Here is an 18,257-nt window from a genome sequence, read left to right on the forward strand (position 1 = left end):
GTGCAAACTATGTGTGTGTGTGCGAATGTGTCTGCTGCTTCTGGTGTGCCACAGAATTTGCAATAATGTTAAGGCCCTGCCCGCCACACACACTTGTTAGTTATTATAAAATTTGCATGCACATGTGTGTGCATATATATGCATATATATATATATATACATGTAATATATATACACAGTTGTCGATTTAGAACTCTGCACTACGCATTTGAAGGCAACAACAATTTGCAGCAGAAATATTCTTTCGTTTTTTTTACGCACTGCTCTCGTTTTTAATACTTACAGAGAAAGAGAGACGGCGAGAGAGCAAATGATATATGAACGACAACCGACGACGACGGATGAAGCACGTTAGCTGCTGCACGCACAGGTCTATTTTGCAACAGTTTATTGAAGTTACAGCTAGTTTAACTACATAATTTCGCGTGATTTGTATATGCTGCCGTGCACACGCTTTAATTTTGTTTATAAACTATTTAATGCTAATATCGCGCAGAAATCAGTTCTTGTTCAACGAGAAACGCCATTTTTATGGATGGTTCCCAAAGCACAGTGTTGTAAAGCGCAATTTTCCACACTGCTGACCAAAATAGTATTTTATGGACGCTGCACAGCACTGAACAAAAGTTTGGCGCTGTTTGCGTTTTTTGGTGCTTTATATATATTTTTTTTAATTGTGGAAAATAATGTCAATTACACTCGATTTCGATGTTAAGCAACTGGCTAACAAGCGGCAACTGGAGCTACACTATTTACCGGCGAAAATCAATGGCGATGGCGAGTGCGCCAATGTCGATAAATATTTCAACAATTATACGCGCGAAGCGTCGGACTACGGAACAGGCGTGCTGACAAACGCTCTCCGGGGATATCCACTGCTGGGCAAGCGAGAGGCAGTTCCCAAGGGATACAAAGGTGTCGTCCTGCAGGAGACGGATCCACATCAGGCACAACGCCAACTGCGGCTTACTGGCACTTTCGAGGAATTCACATATTGGAATTACGACAAAGTGCCCTCCAAAGGCGATGGCTATCAACAGGCAATGACCATGCTACAAGTAGCCGAGGCGGTAAGTTGAGAGTATATATTTATATAAATATATATATATATATATATATATATATTACATTAATCCATCCCCACAGTTGGCTGCACCCATTGGCGAAGCGGAGCTGGAGGAGGAATTGAAGAGACAGCAGCAGGCGAAGAAGGAGAATCTTTAGGAGTTTAGAGTTGGTGCGCTTACAGCGTTTATAGTATATCGTATATAGTATTCCAAAAGCTAATCAAATGTCTTTTACAATTCATACACTTTAGAATTACAATTTTTGTATAAAAGATTCAAATATAAATACGTATATGTATGTGGATGTTCATGTTGATGTGGATGTTCATGTTACGATTATGTGGAGTAGTTGCTGATGGGTGTTGCAGCTATTTTCTGTAGCAGCTTTATTCATCCGCATCCTCGAAGCGCTCATCGTCGTCCTCCAGGCTCAGATTCTGCATGCCACCCACTTCGCCGCCATTGCGACCGAGCGTGAGGGCATCCTCGATCATGTCCTGGTCATCGAATGCCATACCGCCAGCGTCCTCCATGGGTTCGCTATCCTCCGAGTTGCTGTCCGCCGAATCTGGATGCAATGCCTGGCACGTGGTCATCGCATTGTACATGGTGTCCACAATGTGAATATCGTCGGGCAACAGCCAGCACTCGGTCACCTCCAATTGCTGATCGACAGCATCCTCAAAGTTATCGTCGTCATCGTCGTCCTCCTCATCGTGCTCATCACTCCCATTGCCCTCGTCCACATCGTTGTTGGCAGCAGCAGCAGCATTGTTATTATGCTGCTGCGGCTCATCGCCGGCGCCATTCTGTCCATTGACTTCGAGGTTTCTGCCCATATAGACGCCCTCCCATTCCACTTTGCGATCGAGCATGAAGTAAATACACTTCCTCGGATTCGATGAGATGCCGTGCAGGCTCACCTGCTTCCATTCAATCGAGATGCCTTCGGCCAAATCCATTGGCTGCCAGGACAGCGTACTAAATAAAAAGAATAAATCAGTAAAAAAAAAACAATTATACAAAAATTTCTCAGGCATTGCCGGACGAGTTTTGCGCTCACTTTTGTGAAATGTATATTCTGCCCTGTCCGACGACTTTATCGCCGAGCTTGAGCTTGATATTATTGGCGGTATATAGGAGACCGTGCTCGGGTGGACTAATCGGCATAATCAGTACCATTTTAATAGAGGATTGTGCAAAAAATCACACGACAATAAACAAATTTCCAGACCGTCTGGCAGCGGTAAACTCACTCAAAGTGTTGGCTAACGTCAAACACTACTCGTGTCCTATTTGCAAATCTGTACCAAAAATACCAACACTACTGCAATCTTTCAGTATTTATTCCCACGAACAAAAATACAAACCAATAAACATTTGATTTTGTTCAACACTGTGCCCTTATTATTTTGACAACATGTAGCAACTCTGTAATTCAATTCACAGCGGTTGGCACGGCGAGCGTCTTGCTTTTTTTTTTAACTATTTATCGACAATTAATTTACACAGCCAAGCAGCTAGGAAGCTATGGAATGTGAACCTTATGTCAAGTAGTGTGTATAACTAACAAGTGCTTTGAAATACATGGCTTAAATTCTATATAGCTAGGAGGCCAATTTGTCGTTATTGTTGCTGTTGTTGTTGCTATTGTTGTTGCTGTTTTAACTGCGACAGCTGCCAAAATACATACACACACACACATATATATAAATATATATATACATTTGAAGAGACGGCCAACAATGGACATGGAATACGTGAATATCAATGAATTTAACGACCTCGAGCTGGCGACGCGCATGCGCACCTGCAACTATGAGAAATACAAATCTCTCGTTCGCATGCATCTCTCATTTGAGCTCGAATTGAATACCGATGAGTAAGTTTAATTGTCTTTCTCTTTCTTTTTGTGTTTGTGTTTCTTTTGCTGACTGTGTGTGTGTGTTCGTGTGTTAATTACAGATTCGATTTGGCCTGCCACGAAATTGTCTACGAAGACAAGGGCAAGTTGAAGAAGTGGAACAGGCTCTCGAAGAAGCACAGACTGGGTCATGTTGGCAATGCCTCCAGTGTTGCCAATGTTGCTGGCTGTGCCTCGGGAAACGGCAGCAAATCGGTTGGCAACAGTCCCACAGAGGGCCTGCAGCAGCAAATCGATGCCGGCTTCCAAATGCATATGCTGGAGCTCAAGCAGTTTCTCATGCTGGAGAAGAGTAAGTGGCAAAGCTGTCTAGCAAGTCAAGGAAAGTAGTTGTAAACAATAAGCATCATCTTCACCAGATCTCAATCAGGAGGGACTCTTTCGTAAAGGCGGCTCCGCTTCGCGTCAAAACGAGTTGCGTCTGCACATCCAGCAGGACAAACCGTTGGAGCTGGAGCAGGCCGGCTTTTCGGCACACGATTGCGCCACCGTTTTCAAGAGCTTTCTCGCTGAGCTGCCAGAGCCACTGCTGACGGATGCACACTATCCGGCCCATTTGCAGATAGCGCCGCTTTGCCAAGTGTTGCTCGCGGAGCAATCACAGGCCAACTTGGAACGTCAGCAGCATCTGCTGAGCTCGGTGCAGTTGCTACTGCTGCTGCTGCCGGAGGAGCAGCGTGAGTTGCTGCAACACATCATGGAAATGCTGCACGCTGTGGCGCTGCACGAGGCCACCAATAAGATGAGTGCAGAGAATTTGGCCACTTTGTTTACACCGCATTTGATCTGTCCACGCAACATGCCGCCCGAGGTGCTGCACTACACGGCTAAGCGAATGGCCAGCATTGTGGCATATATGATTGTACACAACCTGGACATCTTTGCCGTGCCAGCTAAGCTGGCAACTGATATACGGGCGTACTTTCTTGAACGCAAACGCAAGAAAACCATGTCGCCAGAGCAAACGCTCGACGAATCCATCTCGGACATCTCGACGGTCAACACGGTGTACACTTTTGTAGATCGCGCCGCTACAGCAGCGGCAACCACATCCAACAACACAGACACGGAGTTGGCCCAACTATACGCCCACATTCAAAGCCTGCCGGAGTCCTCAAAGAAACGGCGTCTCATTAAACAGTTTAACAAACAAAATGGACAGGGTAATATAATAATTATATATTGTGGAGAGAAGCAAATTTAAGTGTTTATTTGTTGTTTTAGGCACTCCATTGCAGTTGGTCGTCATGAATCGACTGAAGAACAATGAGGCGACGCGCAGTGCAAAATCCCTGGGTGACTCCATAAAGAAGCACATATTTCACAAGAGTCTCATGTCGCGCACTCCGAAACGGGCGCCCGCCCTCCAAGCTATGCACGGCTCTGAGGTGGGTGGCGGTTGTGTTTTTTGTATGCTTCTCATAACACTTGCAGTGGATTATAGAATATATAGAATTATGTAATAAGAAATCGGTTTTAGAACTGCTTAGCGTATAGCACGTGTGTATGCTTGTCCGTTGGTCTGTCTAAACAATTCTGGAGAACTAATTCTTGTGTACAACAAATCAATAATTAATTAATTTGAAACTTAATTATATTTCGGCAGATTATAGATTCAAAAAAAGATTCAATTGTAGATTAAAAAAAAAACGTTAAAAACAGCAGACAAATGTGTTCTCTTAAAATTTAAGAGATAACACTCTTAATTTCTGATAAGGTATCAGATCAGTTTATAAGTTAATCTATTGATTTATAGATTTTCTAAAATCTGATTTAATTTGATTATTTTGTTGTCAGCATTGACTGAAATCATGAATCATAAATTATTCTCTTACAACTAAAAAGATAAGATTATTGAAGACTATGCATTTTTTAAAGTTATAATATATCAGATTAAAAGCTAATCTTATCATTTATAGTCAGCCTTAAAATATTTATAAATCTGCAAGAGTATTTAGAATTCATAAACTGTTCTCTTACATTTGTTGAGATAATATTATTAAACACTATTCTTCTCCTAACGCATCTGCTTATAAGTTTATGTTAATAGTTATAGCTTATAGTCAGCCTTATACAAGATTCTCCAAAAACCGACTTTGTTTGCTAGCCTGAAATCATAAATTTCGTTTTTAAATATACATCTGCAAGAGTATTAATACATCGGCACGCCGATCGTATCCAATTTCGTTTCTGAACTAACCGCATGTTGTTTGTGTCCCTTTGCGCAGACGCCAAATCTATCGCATGTGAAGGCGCCAAAGTTGCGCGTGCTATTCCAAAGTCCGACGCCACCGATGCCACTGTCCACATCCATAGTCCCCTCATCATCATCATCAGCAGCAGCATCATCATCAGTCGGCGGCACTAACACACTGCACACGCTTCACAAGTCCATTTCATCCGCATCGTTGAAGATTGAGTCATCGTCGGATGGCAGCAGTTGTGGTGCCAACAGCAGCCACTCGGCGCCCGTCAGTCGCCAGCAATCGCATGAGTTGCCAGCTGGGCCAGCTACTGTGCCCGAGCTGGACGAGATCGATGCCGACGATCGATGCTGTGTGACGCCGGGGAAGATCATTTCGGCGGTGGCGCAGCAGCTGATCAGTGTGACGGCTGATAAGAAGAGCGTGGTGTGGAACGATCACCGTCTGCTGAATATCGAGGAGTACTCGAATCCCTGCACGCCTGTCCACCAATCCTCGCGCTACAAGTCCGAGCCTAATCTGTGTAGTCTGCTGCCACAGGTGCACGACGACGACAACGACCATGATTACGATCAGGATGCCGCACTGACGCCCATTGCGGAGGTCTCAACGACAACAGCGGCTTGCAGTGGCATGGGCAAATCCCTGACCCGCAAGCTGATGAAGGGCGTTAGCATGGGCAACCTACGGTTTCCATTCAGCACACCGGAGACAACAAAGCGCTTGGTGCGCAGCGTTTCGGCCACGCTCAAGCGTCGCCCCAGCTCCAACGAGGATGCCAAGCACTTGCCGGCAGCGGATGCTCCCCTGCTGGAGGATGTCGACGATAGTGATCTGGAACAGCAGGAAGATGCTAATGAAGATGATGATGATGACGACACCTTGTCCGAGGTAAATGGCAGCTCCAATGAACTGCCTGGCATGACCGTGGACATCAGCTACCATCAGCAGCTGCTGCAGAGCAGTGTTTATCGCAATCTGGATCTGATAACAAGCACGCCAGCACTGCGAATGGGTCGCCGCTCCATGTCGCCAATAACCAAGTCCACACAACGCATGCCCAAGGCAATGCAGGTAAGTGGCGCATGTCTTCTACAGTCCAGCATGTTAATCTTGAATCCAACAAAGAAAGAACCCAAGCTAAAACATTTGAATTTGTTTGCAGGAATCCATTATGACACCACGCTCGCGCAAGCCTGTCATGCTGCTCACTGCTCTAAACAATGGCGATCAGAAGCAGCAGAATCGTAGCTTTGGCGAGCAGCAGCCGGATGAGCTGTTGAGCACCAAGCAGCTGGAGCCACCGGTGCTGCATAGCGAGGATGCCACCTCACTGGGTGGATATGCGGATATCCTGAGGCGTCAGCAGAGCTTTGTCAATCAACGGCAGCGAACGAGCAGCAGCAGCAATAGCAACAGCAACAGCAATAGCAATGAGCTGGAATTGGAACCTTCACTGGGAGGCAAGCCACCTAATGCTCTCTCCAGTGATTTCAAGTGAGTTGACAGAGTTAAGCAACTTGTCCAGGCTTTATAATAATTTGAAGCTCTTTCCCCTCCAACAGGGAGTATTTGCTAACGCGCAGTGTTTTGACCGCCAGTCCGGCGGATTTGTCATTTGCGAGTCGCTCGGATGACTTTGGTGGCGCCAACACCACACAAGATATTGAGGATTTTGATGAGTCCGAGCTGAGTCCCAGTCTGCTCTATTGCTTGGACGGTAATGAACCGGCAATTGCCTCGCCACTGGGCAGTTTCAATAACGGTCGCAAACGCTCGGCGGACACACCTCTTAAGGCTGCCCGTGGGGCAGATGATGATGCCGCCGGCAACAAGGAGAATATTTCTAGCGGCGATGCCGATGAGCATTTGCACACCAAGAAATTGCTGATTACTTCTAACGAGGAGTATCCGGGCGAAACGGCGCTTTGAACTCATCCTTACAGCATTTAACGTTAAAACCGTTGCACGGCTTTAAGAAAATTGTCTTATTATCAAACATATTGCTTCCGTGAAATTGTTTTCGAAAAAACAAACAAGCAGCCAGAAATGGCAGCGTTTTAAATATAAGTTTAACGCATTCGCGTTTTTTTTCAAAAAATTAATATGTAGTTTACGACTTACATTATAAATGCATGACTCAAAAAATTAAACAATTACATAACAATAAAAGTATTTTATTAACTTTACCGTTGATTTTTTATTTGCATATAGTACAATTGTTCGTTTTAAATCATAAAATTGCCTTCGAATTAGTAACCTTTTAACATACAAGTTAACTTCAACGACTGATTCGAGTGAGCAAATATCGATATGTTATCGCTTTTGCTATTGCTCTTTAGGCAACACTGCCATTTGCTTTTATGGTGCACTTACACAACACTCGAAAACAGCTGATTTTTGTTGACAGCCTCTTGAAGCGGTGATGACAACAAATTTATAGTCAAACAAGTAAAATAGAAATCTGTTAAAATTTATTCACCTTAAAATCAAAGACCAGCAGCATGGGCACATGGGTACTGGAGGTGGCCAAAATGGGCATGTACATGGCATTCCCTGTGGCGCTATTCCACTTCTTCAACCAGCCGGAATACTTTGAGGAATGGGTGACCAAAAAGAAGCGAGAACTCTATCCGCCGGAAAGTAAGAGCCACCACGAGGAACTGCAGCGAGCCATACGTGAGCACCACCAGAAACACGACGAGCAAATGATGCGAGCAATGGAGGAGGCGCAACGCAACAAGTAAAACTGAGTGCAGTGTTTTTGTTTTTCTGATATCAGCTTTTATTATATAAGACAAGTGAACATTAAGTGTGGAAAAATGTCTCATTGAGTAAATCTTAAATTGTTTTTGTAAGAACACTTTGTAATTGCGCCACGAACAAAGTACTTCTGCTTGTGTAAATAAAAATAATGATGTGCGTTTATTTTTCAGTTTTTATTTAGTTGGAACTGAGAACTTGGAGGGTTTGATAGCAAGCCTTGTATGACGCTAATGATGATCACATGAATCAATTGCAGTAGTTCGCTGCGTGGCAAAACAATCCACTTATCAATGAAGCACCAGATAGTAACCCCCCACCCCTCTTTAACATTATTTCAGAAGTGCCACAAGTTGTGGCGACAACTCACCTCCAATTCCATTGAGTGCCAGAAGTGCCAGCGCCAGTGTACCCAATGAACCACAGTCGACAGTTATTCTGCGAATATTTACTCTTGTGGATTATGGGATCGGCCTTAGATTAGATCCATTCGCAAAAGATTTGCATAGAGACCACAACTGTGCTTCAGTAGCTGCTGCTATTATCTAATTCTCACACGGCATTTACAGTAACAACAAACACCAGCTGTATAATGTTCATATACACAGATTGTTTTTATACCCATCGTTGGGAGTATTTTGATTTTGTCGTGGGGTGTGAACAATCAATGATAGAGCGTTGGCTTCCTGAATTATGAAAAAATATTTATATTATTTACAACAAATAATTAACATTGGCTTCCATATACGAATGGTTTTTTTTTTTGTATAATTAATAATTAAATTTAAGATTTAAATATGAGCTCTTTTATCTGCATCTAATCTTCTAATCTTTAGCGTGCTCAAAGTAGTTTTTATATGTGGGTTTTCGTATGTTTAGTAATGTATTAGTAATGATTGTGGGGGGGGGGGGGGGGGGTAATTTGGGTTCTAACTGCTTTTCTCACACCTGTGCTTCAGTTTGCACTTGATTTATCAATTTGCGCGGCCGACGTCGACTTCGCAGTCGTCAGCCAGGCATATTGGCAGCAATGCGATTCATAAGCCAAGCAACGCTTGTCCATCCACATTCAGTTTGATTTAAACACTCACACGGAACAGAACGAAACGGAATACACCGAAAATGGCGCAGGCAAAGGTGTTGCCACAATATATAGCCGGTCTATCGGCGGCATTTGGAGCCTTCTGTATGGGCGCCAGCATGGGCTGGTCAGCTCCTGCCGAGAAAATGCTGACTGAGGACGAGGACTATGGTTTTCCAGTGTCCGGGGATCAGTTTGGCTGGATCTCCTCTTTGTTGACACTGGGCGCTACAGTTGTGTGCATTCCCATTGGATTCATCATTGACATATTTGGACGTAGGCCGACCATGTTGGCATTAATACCTCCATACATGGTTGGTTGGTTTCTGATGATCTTTGCAAATAGTGTAATAATGCTATATTTTGGCCGATTTATTCTTGGAGTCTGTGGAGGAGCGTTCTGTGTGGCTGCTTCGATGTACAGCACGGAGATCTCGACAATTGATACTCGTGGCAAATTGGGCAGCTTCTTTCAGCTGAACACCGTCTCGGGACTGCTCTATGGATCCATAGTTGGTGGCTTCACTCCACTCCTGGCCACCAATATATTGTGTGCGATACTGCCTCTAATCTTTGCTCTGGTCCACTACTTCATGCCAGAGTCACCAGTTTATTATGCCATGAAGGGACGACGGGATGATGCAACCAAGTCGCTGATCTGGCTGCGTGGCAAGAATTGCGATATCAGCGAAGAGCTCAATGAAATGATGGAGGCGAGCAACAAGGGAGTCGATGAGCCCAAGGTAAACATTTTCAGGGCACTGCGACGTCCCATAACGCTCAAAGGACTCAGCATCGCAGTGATCCTGCAGGCTCTGCAGCAGTGGACGGGCATTAATGCCATCATGTTCTACTCAACATCCATTTTTGAGGAGGTGGGCGCCGGATTACCTGGACGCGTCTGCACGGTCCTCATTGGACTTACACAGGTGGTGATGACGCTGATTGCGGCGTTGATCATCGACAAGGCTGGTAGGCGCATCCTGTTGCTCGTCTCTGCCTTCTTTATGGCCATCACCACCTGCCTGATGGGCGTCTATTTCCAAATGAGTCAAAGCGATCCGGATTCAGTGACATCCATTGGCTGGTTGCCAATTACTAGCATCCTGCTGTTCATTGTGTTCTTCTCGATTGGCTTCGGACCAGTGCCCTGGCTGATAATGGCCGAGCTATTCACCGAGGATGTGAAGAGTGTCGCCGGCTCCATTGCGGGGACCAGCAACTGGTTCTCGGCATTCCTGGTCACGCTGCTCTTCCCGATCCTGAAGAACTGCATTGGGTCTGGTCCAACATTTTGGATATTTTCGGCCATCGCCATTGTCGCCTTCGTTTATTGCTTGTTGTGTGTGCCGGAGACGAAGGGCAAAACACTGGCGGAGATTCAGCTGATGTTGGCCGGAGGCAAAAAAGGCAAAGATGCTGAGACGAGCTTCGATCCTAAGATTGAGGGGCTCAAAGAGAATTTGTAAGCTTATAAATATAAATGTATGTTTTTGTTTTATATCTAAATCTAGATTGTAACACTTTAGTCTCTAAGAACAATACTGTGCATAACTGTAACTGTAACTGTAAGCTAGCAAAAAAATTAATTATATTATTAAAAATATATTAAATAGTAGCGACATTTAATGCCCATTTTTAATTGCAGGCTTGATATCATCAAAATTATTCAAAACAAACAAAAATTATGAATGGAATACACTCAGAGAAAAACACTGCCCAAGAACATTATAAATACAATTTTTAAGCTTGTCAAAAGTGATTTATAATCTCGATCGTTTCTTCAGGACTTTGCCTTCTACTGTCTTTATTTATTTATAAATATTCTATACAACAATATCTTAGAACAGCTTCTTATCAGTATTGTTAAATTGCAACTTGTAAATAAATAAAATAAATTATCGTAGTTAAGAGGATCCTCAAGGATCGGCGACTGATTAAACTCTATCCTAATGAAGATTAGACACCATTTGAAAAGGCATCTCATCTATTCTTTCGGTGTATCATTTTTATTACCGCCTGCGAGGATCTGTTGAATCTCCTCCAGGCTTCTACCTTTCGTCTCGGGCACATATATCAAAATGTACACAAAACCAAGAAGGCTAATGCCAGAAAACACCCAAAATGTTGCTGCTGGTCCGATATTGTTCTCCATCACAGGGAAAATCTTGGTGACCATAAATGCGGACAGCCAGTTGCTGGTGCCCGCAATGGAGCCGGCGACACTCTTCACATCCTCGGAGAATAATTCGGCCATCATCAGCCAGGGCACGGGTCCAAGGCCAACGGCACTGGCCACTATAAAGATTAGGATGCTTGTAATTGGTAACCAGCCAATGGATATCACCGATTCGGGATCGGTGTCCTTCATTTGAAAATAGACACCCATCAGGCAGGTGGTAATAAAAGCGAAAAAAGCGGAAATAAGCAGAAGGATACGTCGTCCAGTCTTGTCAACTAACACAGTCGCCCCCAAAGTTATCACAAGCTGAGTAGTTCCAATAAGCATCGTGCACAGTCGCCCACTTAACTCGGCACCCACATCCTCGAAAATAGACGTGGAATAAAACAGGATGGCATTAATGCCCGACCATTGCTGCACAATTTGTAGAATCACTGCGATGCTAAGTCCCTTGAGGGTTACGGGACGTCGCAGTGCCCTGAAAATGTTCACCTTGGGCTCATCGGCACCCTTGTTGCTCGCCTCCATCATTTCATTGAGCTCTTCGCTGATATCGCAATTCTTGCCACGCAGCCAGATCAGCGACTTGGTTGCATCATCCCGTCGTCCCTTCATGGCATAATAAACTGGTGACTCCGGCATGAAGTAGTGGACCAGAGCAAAGATTAGGGGCAGTATCGCACACAATATATTAGTGGCCAGGAGTGGAGTGTAGCCACCAACAATGTATCCATAGAGGAGCCCGGAACAGGTGATCAACTCGAAAAAGCTGCCTAGAGTGCCACGTGCATCAATTGTCGAGATCTCCGTGTTATACATCGAGGCAGTCACACAGAACGCTCCTCCACAGACTCCAAGAATAAATCGACCAAAGTATAGCATTATTACACTATTTGCAAAGATCATCAGCAACCAACCAACCATGTACGGAGGTATTAATGCCAGCATGGTCGGCCTACGTCCAAATATGTCAATGATGAATCCAATGGGAATGCACACAACTGTAGCGCCCAGTGTCAACAAAGAGGAGATCCAGCCAAATTGGTCTTCGGACACTGGAAAACCATAGGCTTCGTCCACCGTGAGCATGTCCTGGACGGGAGAAGACCATCCCATGCTGGCGCCCATACAAAATGCTCCAAATGCCGCCGATAGACCGGCTACATATTGTGGCAGCACCTTTGCTTGCGACATATCAAATCAAACTGTTGACTGTTGTTGGTTAACATTGTAAACTGATCAAATCTAATAAGTGGTTCTCAAGACTTGGGAAATCGGTAAAGCGAACTCTGTTGTAAATAAATGTGCATTGAAGATTATTCAGTTAGTTGGCGATAGCGCTAAGAACTGTGTGTGTTAATTAAATGAAGACTTGCAGAAGATTAAATACCCTTGACTGTGTATTTGATGTAATTATTTAACTTTTTGATGTGAATATTAGCCGAATAAAACTTTTAATTATGAACAAGATAGATCTACATTAAGAACATGAGATAGCTATCAACCTTGAACATATAAATCCAATATGGTTTCTGTAATGCGTTAAAGATTCCCCTGCAGTGCTTTGATAATTACAAGTGTCGCTGTGAAAATTAGATTAGAATTAGTAGTAGACTAGTCTATATAGTCTATATACACCTATCGGTCAATTGTCGGTCAACGGCTGGGAATATTTAACTGAAAGGTGGATGGCAATATGGTCGACACTTCGAGTATATCTACGGCTAAGAAATGTTGATTTGGCTATTGACTGATTACCGTAAAAATGCACCAGTTTCCTGAATTTTGTACAATTTCCAAGTGTTTTATTAATTATGTTTTTGCTTTTCTGTGTGTCGTGTGTGTGTGTGTGTGTGTGTATTTTATATAATACGAATTTAAATATATATGCATTTACTTAAGATCTAACGAATATTAATAGACAGCATTCTGCTGGACGCTGCTCTTTATATTCTTCTTCATGGTTCCATTATTATTTCATTTTCTTTCTTTCTTTTTTTTTCTTCAAATAAATTGTATTATTTGCACTGAGAATGTTAACATATTTCTAATTTAAGTCGAATGAAAAATTGTACAAACTTTTTTGAATTGGACACAAAAAAGTTGCTAGAAATAAGCTTCTGTCGTTGCGCAAATAATCAAATTAATGAATGTTTTAAATGTTTTATTTTCGTTTATTTAAATATTTGATTTTGAAATTGCTAAGGCTCAGGCAATGCTTGCTTTGCTGTATTAACTATGCAGTGAAAAGCAGAAACTTATCTGTGTATCAATAATAATATCTTGCAATAAACATTTGAAATGCGTTCAGATATTGTGCCTTACAACTTTACATGCTATGGCAGTTTACTTGTTGGGAGTTCCTTTTGTTCTTTATCAAGTATTTATTATTTATGGACCAAAGTGTCGATAAAATGTATTTGCTTTGTGTCATGCTTTGTCAGTGAAGCGTTTATTTAAACTAAGCACATTTACTTACAGTAAGTGAAAAAATGCTGAAATTTCAAGTGCTTCGATTATCCTTGCCTAATTCAATTTTAAGACTCGCATTTTTTAATTCATTGTTTCTGCTTTTCGGTGCATTTTGTTGTTGTTTTTGTTGTTGTTGTTGTATCCGTTCTTCATAATTTATTTTGTTGTACATATACAAATATATATGTGTTTGTATATATAGATATATAAACAGTTTTACGTACATAAAAATATCTAATTATTTGTATAAAAAACTAATACAATGTTGCATGTATACATATCTATTTTTTATTTATTTATATGTATGTGTGTGTGTGAAATCGATTGCATTTATAGAGGAAAAAAACATATCAAACAATATAATCATAATCATAATTATTATTAAACATAAAACATCATACAAAGCATTAAATTCCAACACACACACACACACACAAGCGCATGCAAAGAATATCAAAATGTTTTCTTGTTTTGTTTTTTATTGCGTTTTTATAAAAATATTGCATATATGTATACAAATTGTATGTATGTATGAGTGTGTGTATATATGTGTGTGTGTGTGTGTGTGTGTGTGTGTGTGTGTTCATGTTTATCGAATAAATTAGCACAAATTTGACCAAAAACAAAATTACATTTTTCAACTAATGCGTAGTTTATCCTGCATGTGGGTTTATAATTTTTCAACTGTGAAATTGTTTTGTTTTGTTTTGTTTACTATGTAATGTATTTACGTAGTATATTTAAGCGCTTAGAGAACTATTAGATTTGCATTTTGTATATAGAAGGGCGATCGATTTAGCTTGATTTTCAATTGTATCTTATCTGGTTGCACATTTGCTTATTTTGTTTTTGTTTTTTGTTGTATATACTTGATTTAGACTCTATATATGATGATATATATGAATTTATTTATGCTTTTCTGTCCCAACTTGAATCAAGTTTAGCTGCTCATTTGTTGCCGTTTAATGCCTCTCTCAAATATTGTATTTTTATTATTTGTTGCTGCTTTGTTTTCGTCGTTTTCCATCATCATCATCATCATCACCATAATCATCATCATTATTATCATCTTCGTTTTGCTCTCTATTCGTTCCCGCCCGCCTGCTGCCAGCTCTGTGCACTGCACTGCTTTGCTCTCCTCCGCACTGCACTGCACTGCACTGCTCTCCTCTGCACTGCATTGCACTGCTCTCTTCTGCTCTCCTCTGCTCTCTTTTCTGGTGGTTGTGGATTGTTAGATTGTTAGAATTTAGGCTTCGGTCTTCTTCTTCTCCTTCTTCTTCTTCAAGAACGATGGTGTGCGCAGGCCCTTCTTCTTCTTCTTGTCTTTCTTGGGTGAACCGTCCGTGGATACATCCTGGAACCGTAATAGAAATTTGCAATGAGAATATCGTTTGCACTTGGATCGCTTAATTATACAAAAACAGGCAGAAGAAACCATCTGCGACTCAATCAAGCATATATATGCCCGATCAGGATCAACAAACGTGTTGTATACCCTTCCAAACTTGGAAGGTGAATTTCTAAGAATGCCCTCCAATATTTTTTTTGGGCCACGCCAGTTACCAAATTTGGATGGACCACATCCCCATTTTTTTTTCGACCACATCCTCAAAATCCACAAAAGCCAATATCTATCGCATTTTGATAGGCTAACTGCGGTAAGAAATGAGAGCTACTTGCCACCAGCTTATGTTTATTTAAAAGAAAACTTGGCAAATAAAAGTAGAGATCTATGGGTATCAGGGTATCTCGTAGCGGACCTCACTCGAATATGGCACTCTTACTTACCTCTTTACTGCTCTGTGAGAAGGTGCTCAGATGCGCCTCCGAATGATCGCCATTTTGTACGTTTTCACCTGTGGGTTGGCCATAGAAAGTATTCAAATTAATAATGTTGTAGGACTACTCATATACATTGATAGATAGATCATGTAACTCAAGGGACGCGCACAAAATCATAGATGTTCATATGTATTAGCCTACCCCCTACCGACCATGATTAGAGGACGCACACACGAAAAGATTTATGTTATATATAACCGAAAACATGTAGGATATATGAGTATATGTTTGTATATATGTATGTATGTATCTACGTTTGTATGTAAATGGTTTTTAAGCTAAACAAACACAAGCATGCAAGTATTAATAAAAAAAAAGGCATCAACTAATTACTACCAAGGCGCCATGCTTTAAAGTTTAAACACAAAACACATAAATATGATAAAGTGCCAAAAAAATTGTTACCTGTGTTTCGATTTCTTAACTTACATGTTGAGGGAATTATATATATTCTATATATATATATATATTGTGTAAATGAACAACATTTATTATAACATAGATAAACTTAATGAACCGACGCATCTTAATTATAAAAAATATGTGTAATTTTGTATGATAAAAATAAGCAATGATAACAGAAAAAGCACAATTCATGAAAAAAGAATTATTTAACAAAAAAATAATAATAATAATAATAATAATAAACAATACGGCCAAGTCGAGGTGCTGTAGGTTTTCTGACAATAGTTGAGAGATTAAAAGCTATAAGTCAAATGAAACGCGTGGGCAAACAATCCCAATGTCTACTTGGCTCTGGTTGGCTTGATAACGCTCGACTTGATATCGTCGCGCATCTGGGAGATACGCGTGCGGCAATCATAGATAATGGCACGATTGTGCAACTCGTGGGCTCGTATAATGCTGTTCAACAGTTGCTGCAACTCCGTTTCCAGGTTGCGTAGCAAACGCTGCAGTGCCTCCGCCTCGGTGCAGCTGTGGGTTGAGTCTCCGGACGTCAACTGGGACTGGGATTGGGACGGCAGCTGGGAGTCTGCAATTGCCACATAGCTATAGGTGTGGCACAGTGCCGGCGCCGAGTTGGAACGTTGCAACAGCAGCGACGACGAGGGTGTTGGCGAGGCAAGTGGGGCACGTGGCACGTGTTGTTGCTGCTGCTGGTGCTGGTGGTGTTCCGATAGAAGCTGCGTGGTGCGCTGCTGCATGGCCAGCTGCTGGGATATATAGTGTATCTCATCATCGATGACCTTCTCCAGCTTGGAGCGGAACTCCTGCTCATGTGCCTGCACCGTCTGCACACACTCCGTGTTCCGCAACGACACATTTATGAGTATCTCAATGGAGGAGGAGGTGGTCTTCTTCAGCTGCGACTCCGCCTCCGGTGAGCTGCTCAACGTGAGTCGAATATGCTTGCCCTGACTGTAGGCCTCCGCTTCCTGTGTTGTTGAGCCAGAGCAGGAGTCACGACGCTTGCTGCTACTCTTCTTCTTGTTACTGTTGTTGTTGTGGTTGTTGTTGATGGAGTTTTTGTTGCTGCCACTACCACTACCACCACCCAAACCACTGTCATCGCCATTCTGATACATTGCCTGCTCGGCCTCGGGCTTGTCACCGCCATCCTTGGGCAGCGCATGATTGCTGGGCAAAAAACTGCGCAGCGTATAATTGCTGGGATAAAGACTGTCATCGTCACGATCACAATTGGCATGGGTAATATTGAGCATGGAGTTAAATTGAGCCGTCAGCTCATCTAGCGAATCGTCGGCGCTCTGCGGACTGGTGCTGCTCCGTCTGCTGCAGCTGCTGCTCCTCGTTGTTGTTGTTGTTGCCGCACTATTGTTACGCTGCTTGCGGGATGGACTTGGTTGCAACTGGATTTGCATCTCCGAGACATAAGATGGCGATGGCGATGATGATGCATCCTCCTGCGCCGTCGGATTATTTTGCTTACCACTCGTCGCACTCGCACTGAGCACATCGAGCATTTTACGTTTGGCAAAGCTCAGATTGGTCAGATCAATAAAGGAGACGACCTTCTCCCGCTGCTCGGCCACCGTCTGCCAAATGCTCCGATTAGCGGGATGCAAGAGTATATTTGGCTCATTTGTCAGCGGACAATTGAAGCCATAATGCGAAAAGGTGCGAAATGGTGCAGCTGATGTTGATGATGATGTATTTAAGGCATTACTGCTGCAGCTGCTGTTGCTGTTGTTGTTGTTGTTGTTGACAGCAGTTGGCTGATAGATAATAGCTGAATGCACCGCGGATCGCATGGGTGTGCTGTGTTGTGCCACATGTGCCACAAAGCTATCCTCGCTGTTGGGGTTGGTGGTGTTTGCATTGAGCAACGGATAGTTGTGCTTATATGTGGCATCAATTTTATGTATTACATGCACCTGAATGCAGTGAAAGGTCTCAATGCAATGACTTGTTGTTGCATAGAGGAAAGCATATTTATTTGACAAATACGCCAGCATAGCTGAGATAAGAGAAGGGGGCATAGGTGAGTGTGTGTGTGTGTGTAGGTATGTGTGTAGGTATGTGTGTAGGTGTGTTTGTGGTGTGTGTGTTAAACACATCACAGTTTTTGTGTATAAGTCCGACTTACATGTAACAATTCACAATCAAAAATTGGGGGAAACTTAAAGAGTAACAGTGACATTAACAGCGACAGCGACAGCCACTGTTAACATCTAACATTTAACATGAACATCTGTTGTTTAAGCTTACAAATTAGGCCCGACAGTTATTTAACATT

The 18,257-nt window shown here is 42.5% G+C and overlaps 7 protein-coding genes across 13 annotated transcripts in view; 4 read left to right on the forward strand and 3 right to left on the reverse strand.

Annotated features, from left to right (window-relative positions):
* Positions 1-650: 650 nt before the first annotated feature.
* LOC6559512 lies at positions 651-1,239 on the forward strand. The gene is made up of 2 exons (XM_001987210.2): positions 651-1,070; positions 1,147-1,239. The coding sequence occupies exons 1-2, from the start codon at positions 687-689 to the stop codon at positions 1,222-1,224; spliced, it is 462 nt and encodes a 153-aa protein (XP_001987246.1). The 5' UTR covers positions 651-686; the 3' UTR covers positions 1,225-1,239.
* LOC6559513 (methylosome subunit pICln) lies at positions 1,228-2,616 on the reverse strand. The gene is made up of 3 exons (XM_001987211.2): positions 2,438-2,616; positions 2,131-2,371; positions 1,228-2,048 (listed from the first exon to the last, which is right to left on the reverse strand). The coding sequence occupies exons 2-3, from the start codon at positions 2,247-2,249 to the stop codon at positions 1,454-1,456; spliced, it is 714 nt and encodes a 237-aa protein (XP_001987247.1). The 5' UTR covers positions 2,250-2,371; positions 2,438-2,616; the 3' UTR covers positions 1,228-1,453.
* Positions 2,617-2,762: 146 nt separating this feature from the next.
* On the forward strand, positions 2,763-7,351 carry LOC6559265. Of its 2 annotated transcripts, none has more exons than XM_032734858.1 (7): positions 2,763-2,949; positions 3,033-3,283; positions 3,351-4,154; positions 4,216-4,379; positions 5,220-6,269; positions 6,361-6,692; positions 6,743-7,351. In XM_032734858.1, the coding sequence occupies exons 1-7, from the start codon at positions 2,813-2,815 to the stop codon at positions 7,125-7,127; spliced, it is 3,123 nt and encodes a 1,040-aa protein (XP_032590749.1). In that variant the 5' UTR covers positions 2,763-2,812; the 3' UTR covers positions 7,128-7,351. The 2 variants fall into 2 exon arrangements, with proteins under 2 accessions (XP_032590749.1, XP_001987249.2); XM_001987213.2 differs by having other exon boundaries at positions 6,761-7,351.
* A 262-nt stretch (positions 7,352-7,613) lies between these two features.
* LOC6559266 (protein PET100 homolog, mitochondrial) lies at positions 7,614-8,123 on the forward strand. Its single transcript, XM_001987214.2, has one exon. It carries the CDS (start codon positions 7,700-7,702, stop codon positions 7,940-7,942), a length of 243 nt encoding a protein of 80 aa, XP_001987250.1. The 5' UTR covers positions 7,614-7,699; the 3' UTR covers positions 7,943-8,123.
* Positions 8,124-9,028: 905 nt separating this feature from the next.
* Positions 9,029-10,945, forward strand: LOC6559267 (facilitated trehalose transporter Tret1-2 homolog). Its single transcript, XM_001987215.2, has one exon. It carries the CDS (start codon positions 9,081-9,083, stop codon positions 10,506-10,508), a length of 1,428 nt encoding a protein of 475 aa, XP_001987251.1. The 5' UTR covers positions 9,029-9,080; the 3' UTR covers positions 10,509-10,945.
* Positions 10,946-10,981: 36 nt separating this feature from the next.
* On the reverse strand, positions 10,982-12,452 carry LOC6559268 (facilitated trehalose transporter Tret1-2 homolog). The gene has a single exon (XM_032733983.2). The coding sequence runs from the start codon at positions 12,413-12,415 to the stop codon at positions 11,027-11,029; it is 1,389 nt and encodes a 462-aa protein (XP_032589874.2). The 5' UTR covers positions 12,416-12,452; the 3' UTR covers positions 10,982-11,026.
* A 1,933-nt stretch (positions 12,453-14,385) lies between these two features.
* Positions 14,386-18,257, reverse strand: part of LOC6560045 (protein hu-li tai shao) — a 31,265-nt gene continuing 27,393 nt past the window's right edge. For 2 of the 6 annotated variants that reach the window (XM_032735225.1, XM_032735227.1), the window contains 2 exons: positions 15,485-15,552; positions 14,386-15,050 (listed from right to left, as the gene is read on the reverse strand). In XM_032735225.1, the coding sequence (XP_032591116.1) occupies positions 14,943-15,050; positions 15,485-15,552 (176 nt within the window). In that variant the 3' untranslated portion in view covers positions 14,386-14,942. Of the gene's footprint in view, positions 15,057-15,484; positions 15,553-16,005; positions 17,979-18,257 lie in introns of those variants that run through there. The other 4 variants (XM_032735226.1, XM_032735224.1, XM_032735221.1 and 1 more) reach the window with 2 other exon arrangements.

Source organism: Drosophila grimshawi, unplaced genomic scaffold (genome assembly GCF_018153295.1).
Source record: "Drosophila grimshawi isolate 15287-2541.00 unplaced genomic scaffold, ASM1815329v1 contig_1369, whole genome shotgun sequence".
NCBI lineage: Eukaryota > Metazoa > Arthropoda > Insecta > Diptera > Drosophilidae > Drosophila > Drosophila grimshawi.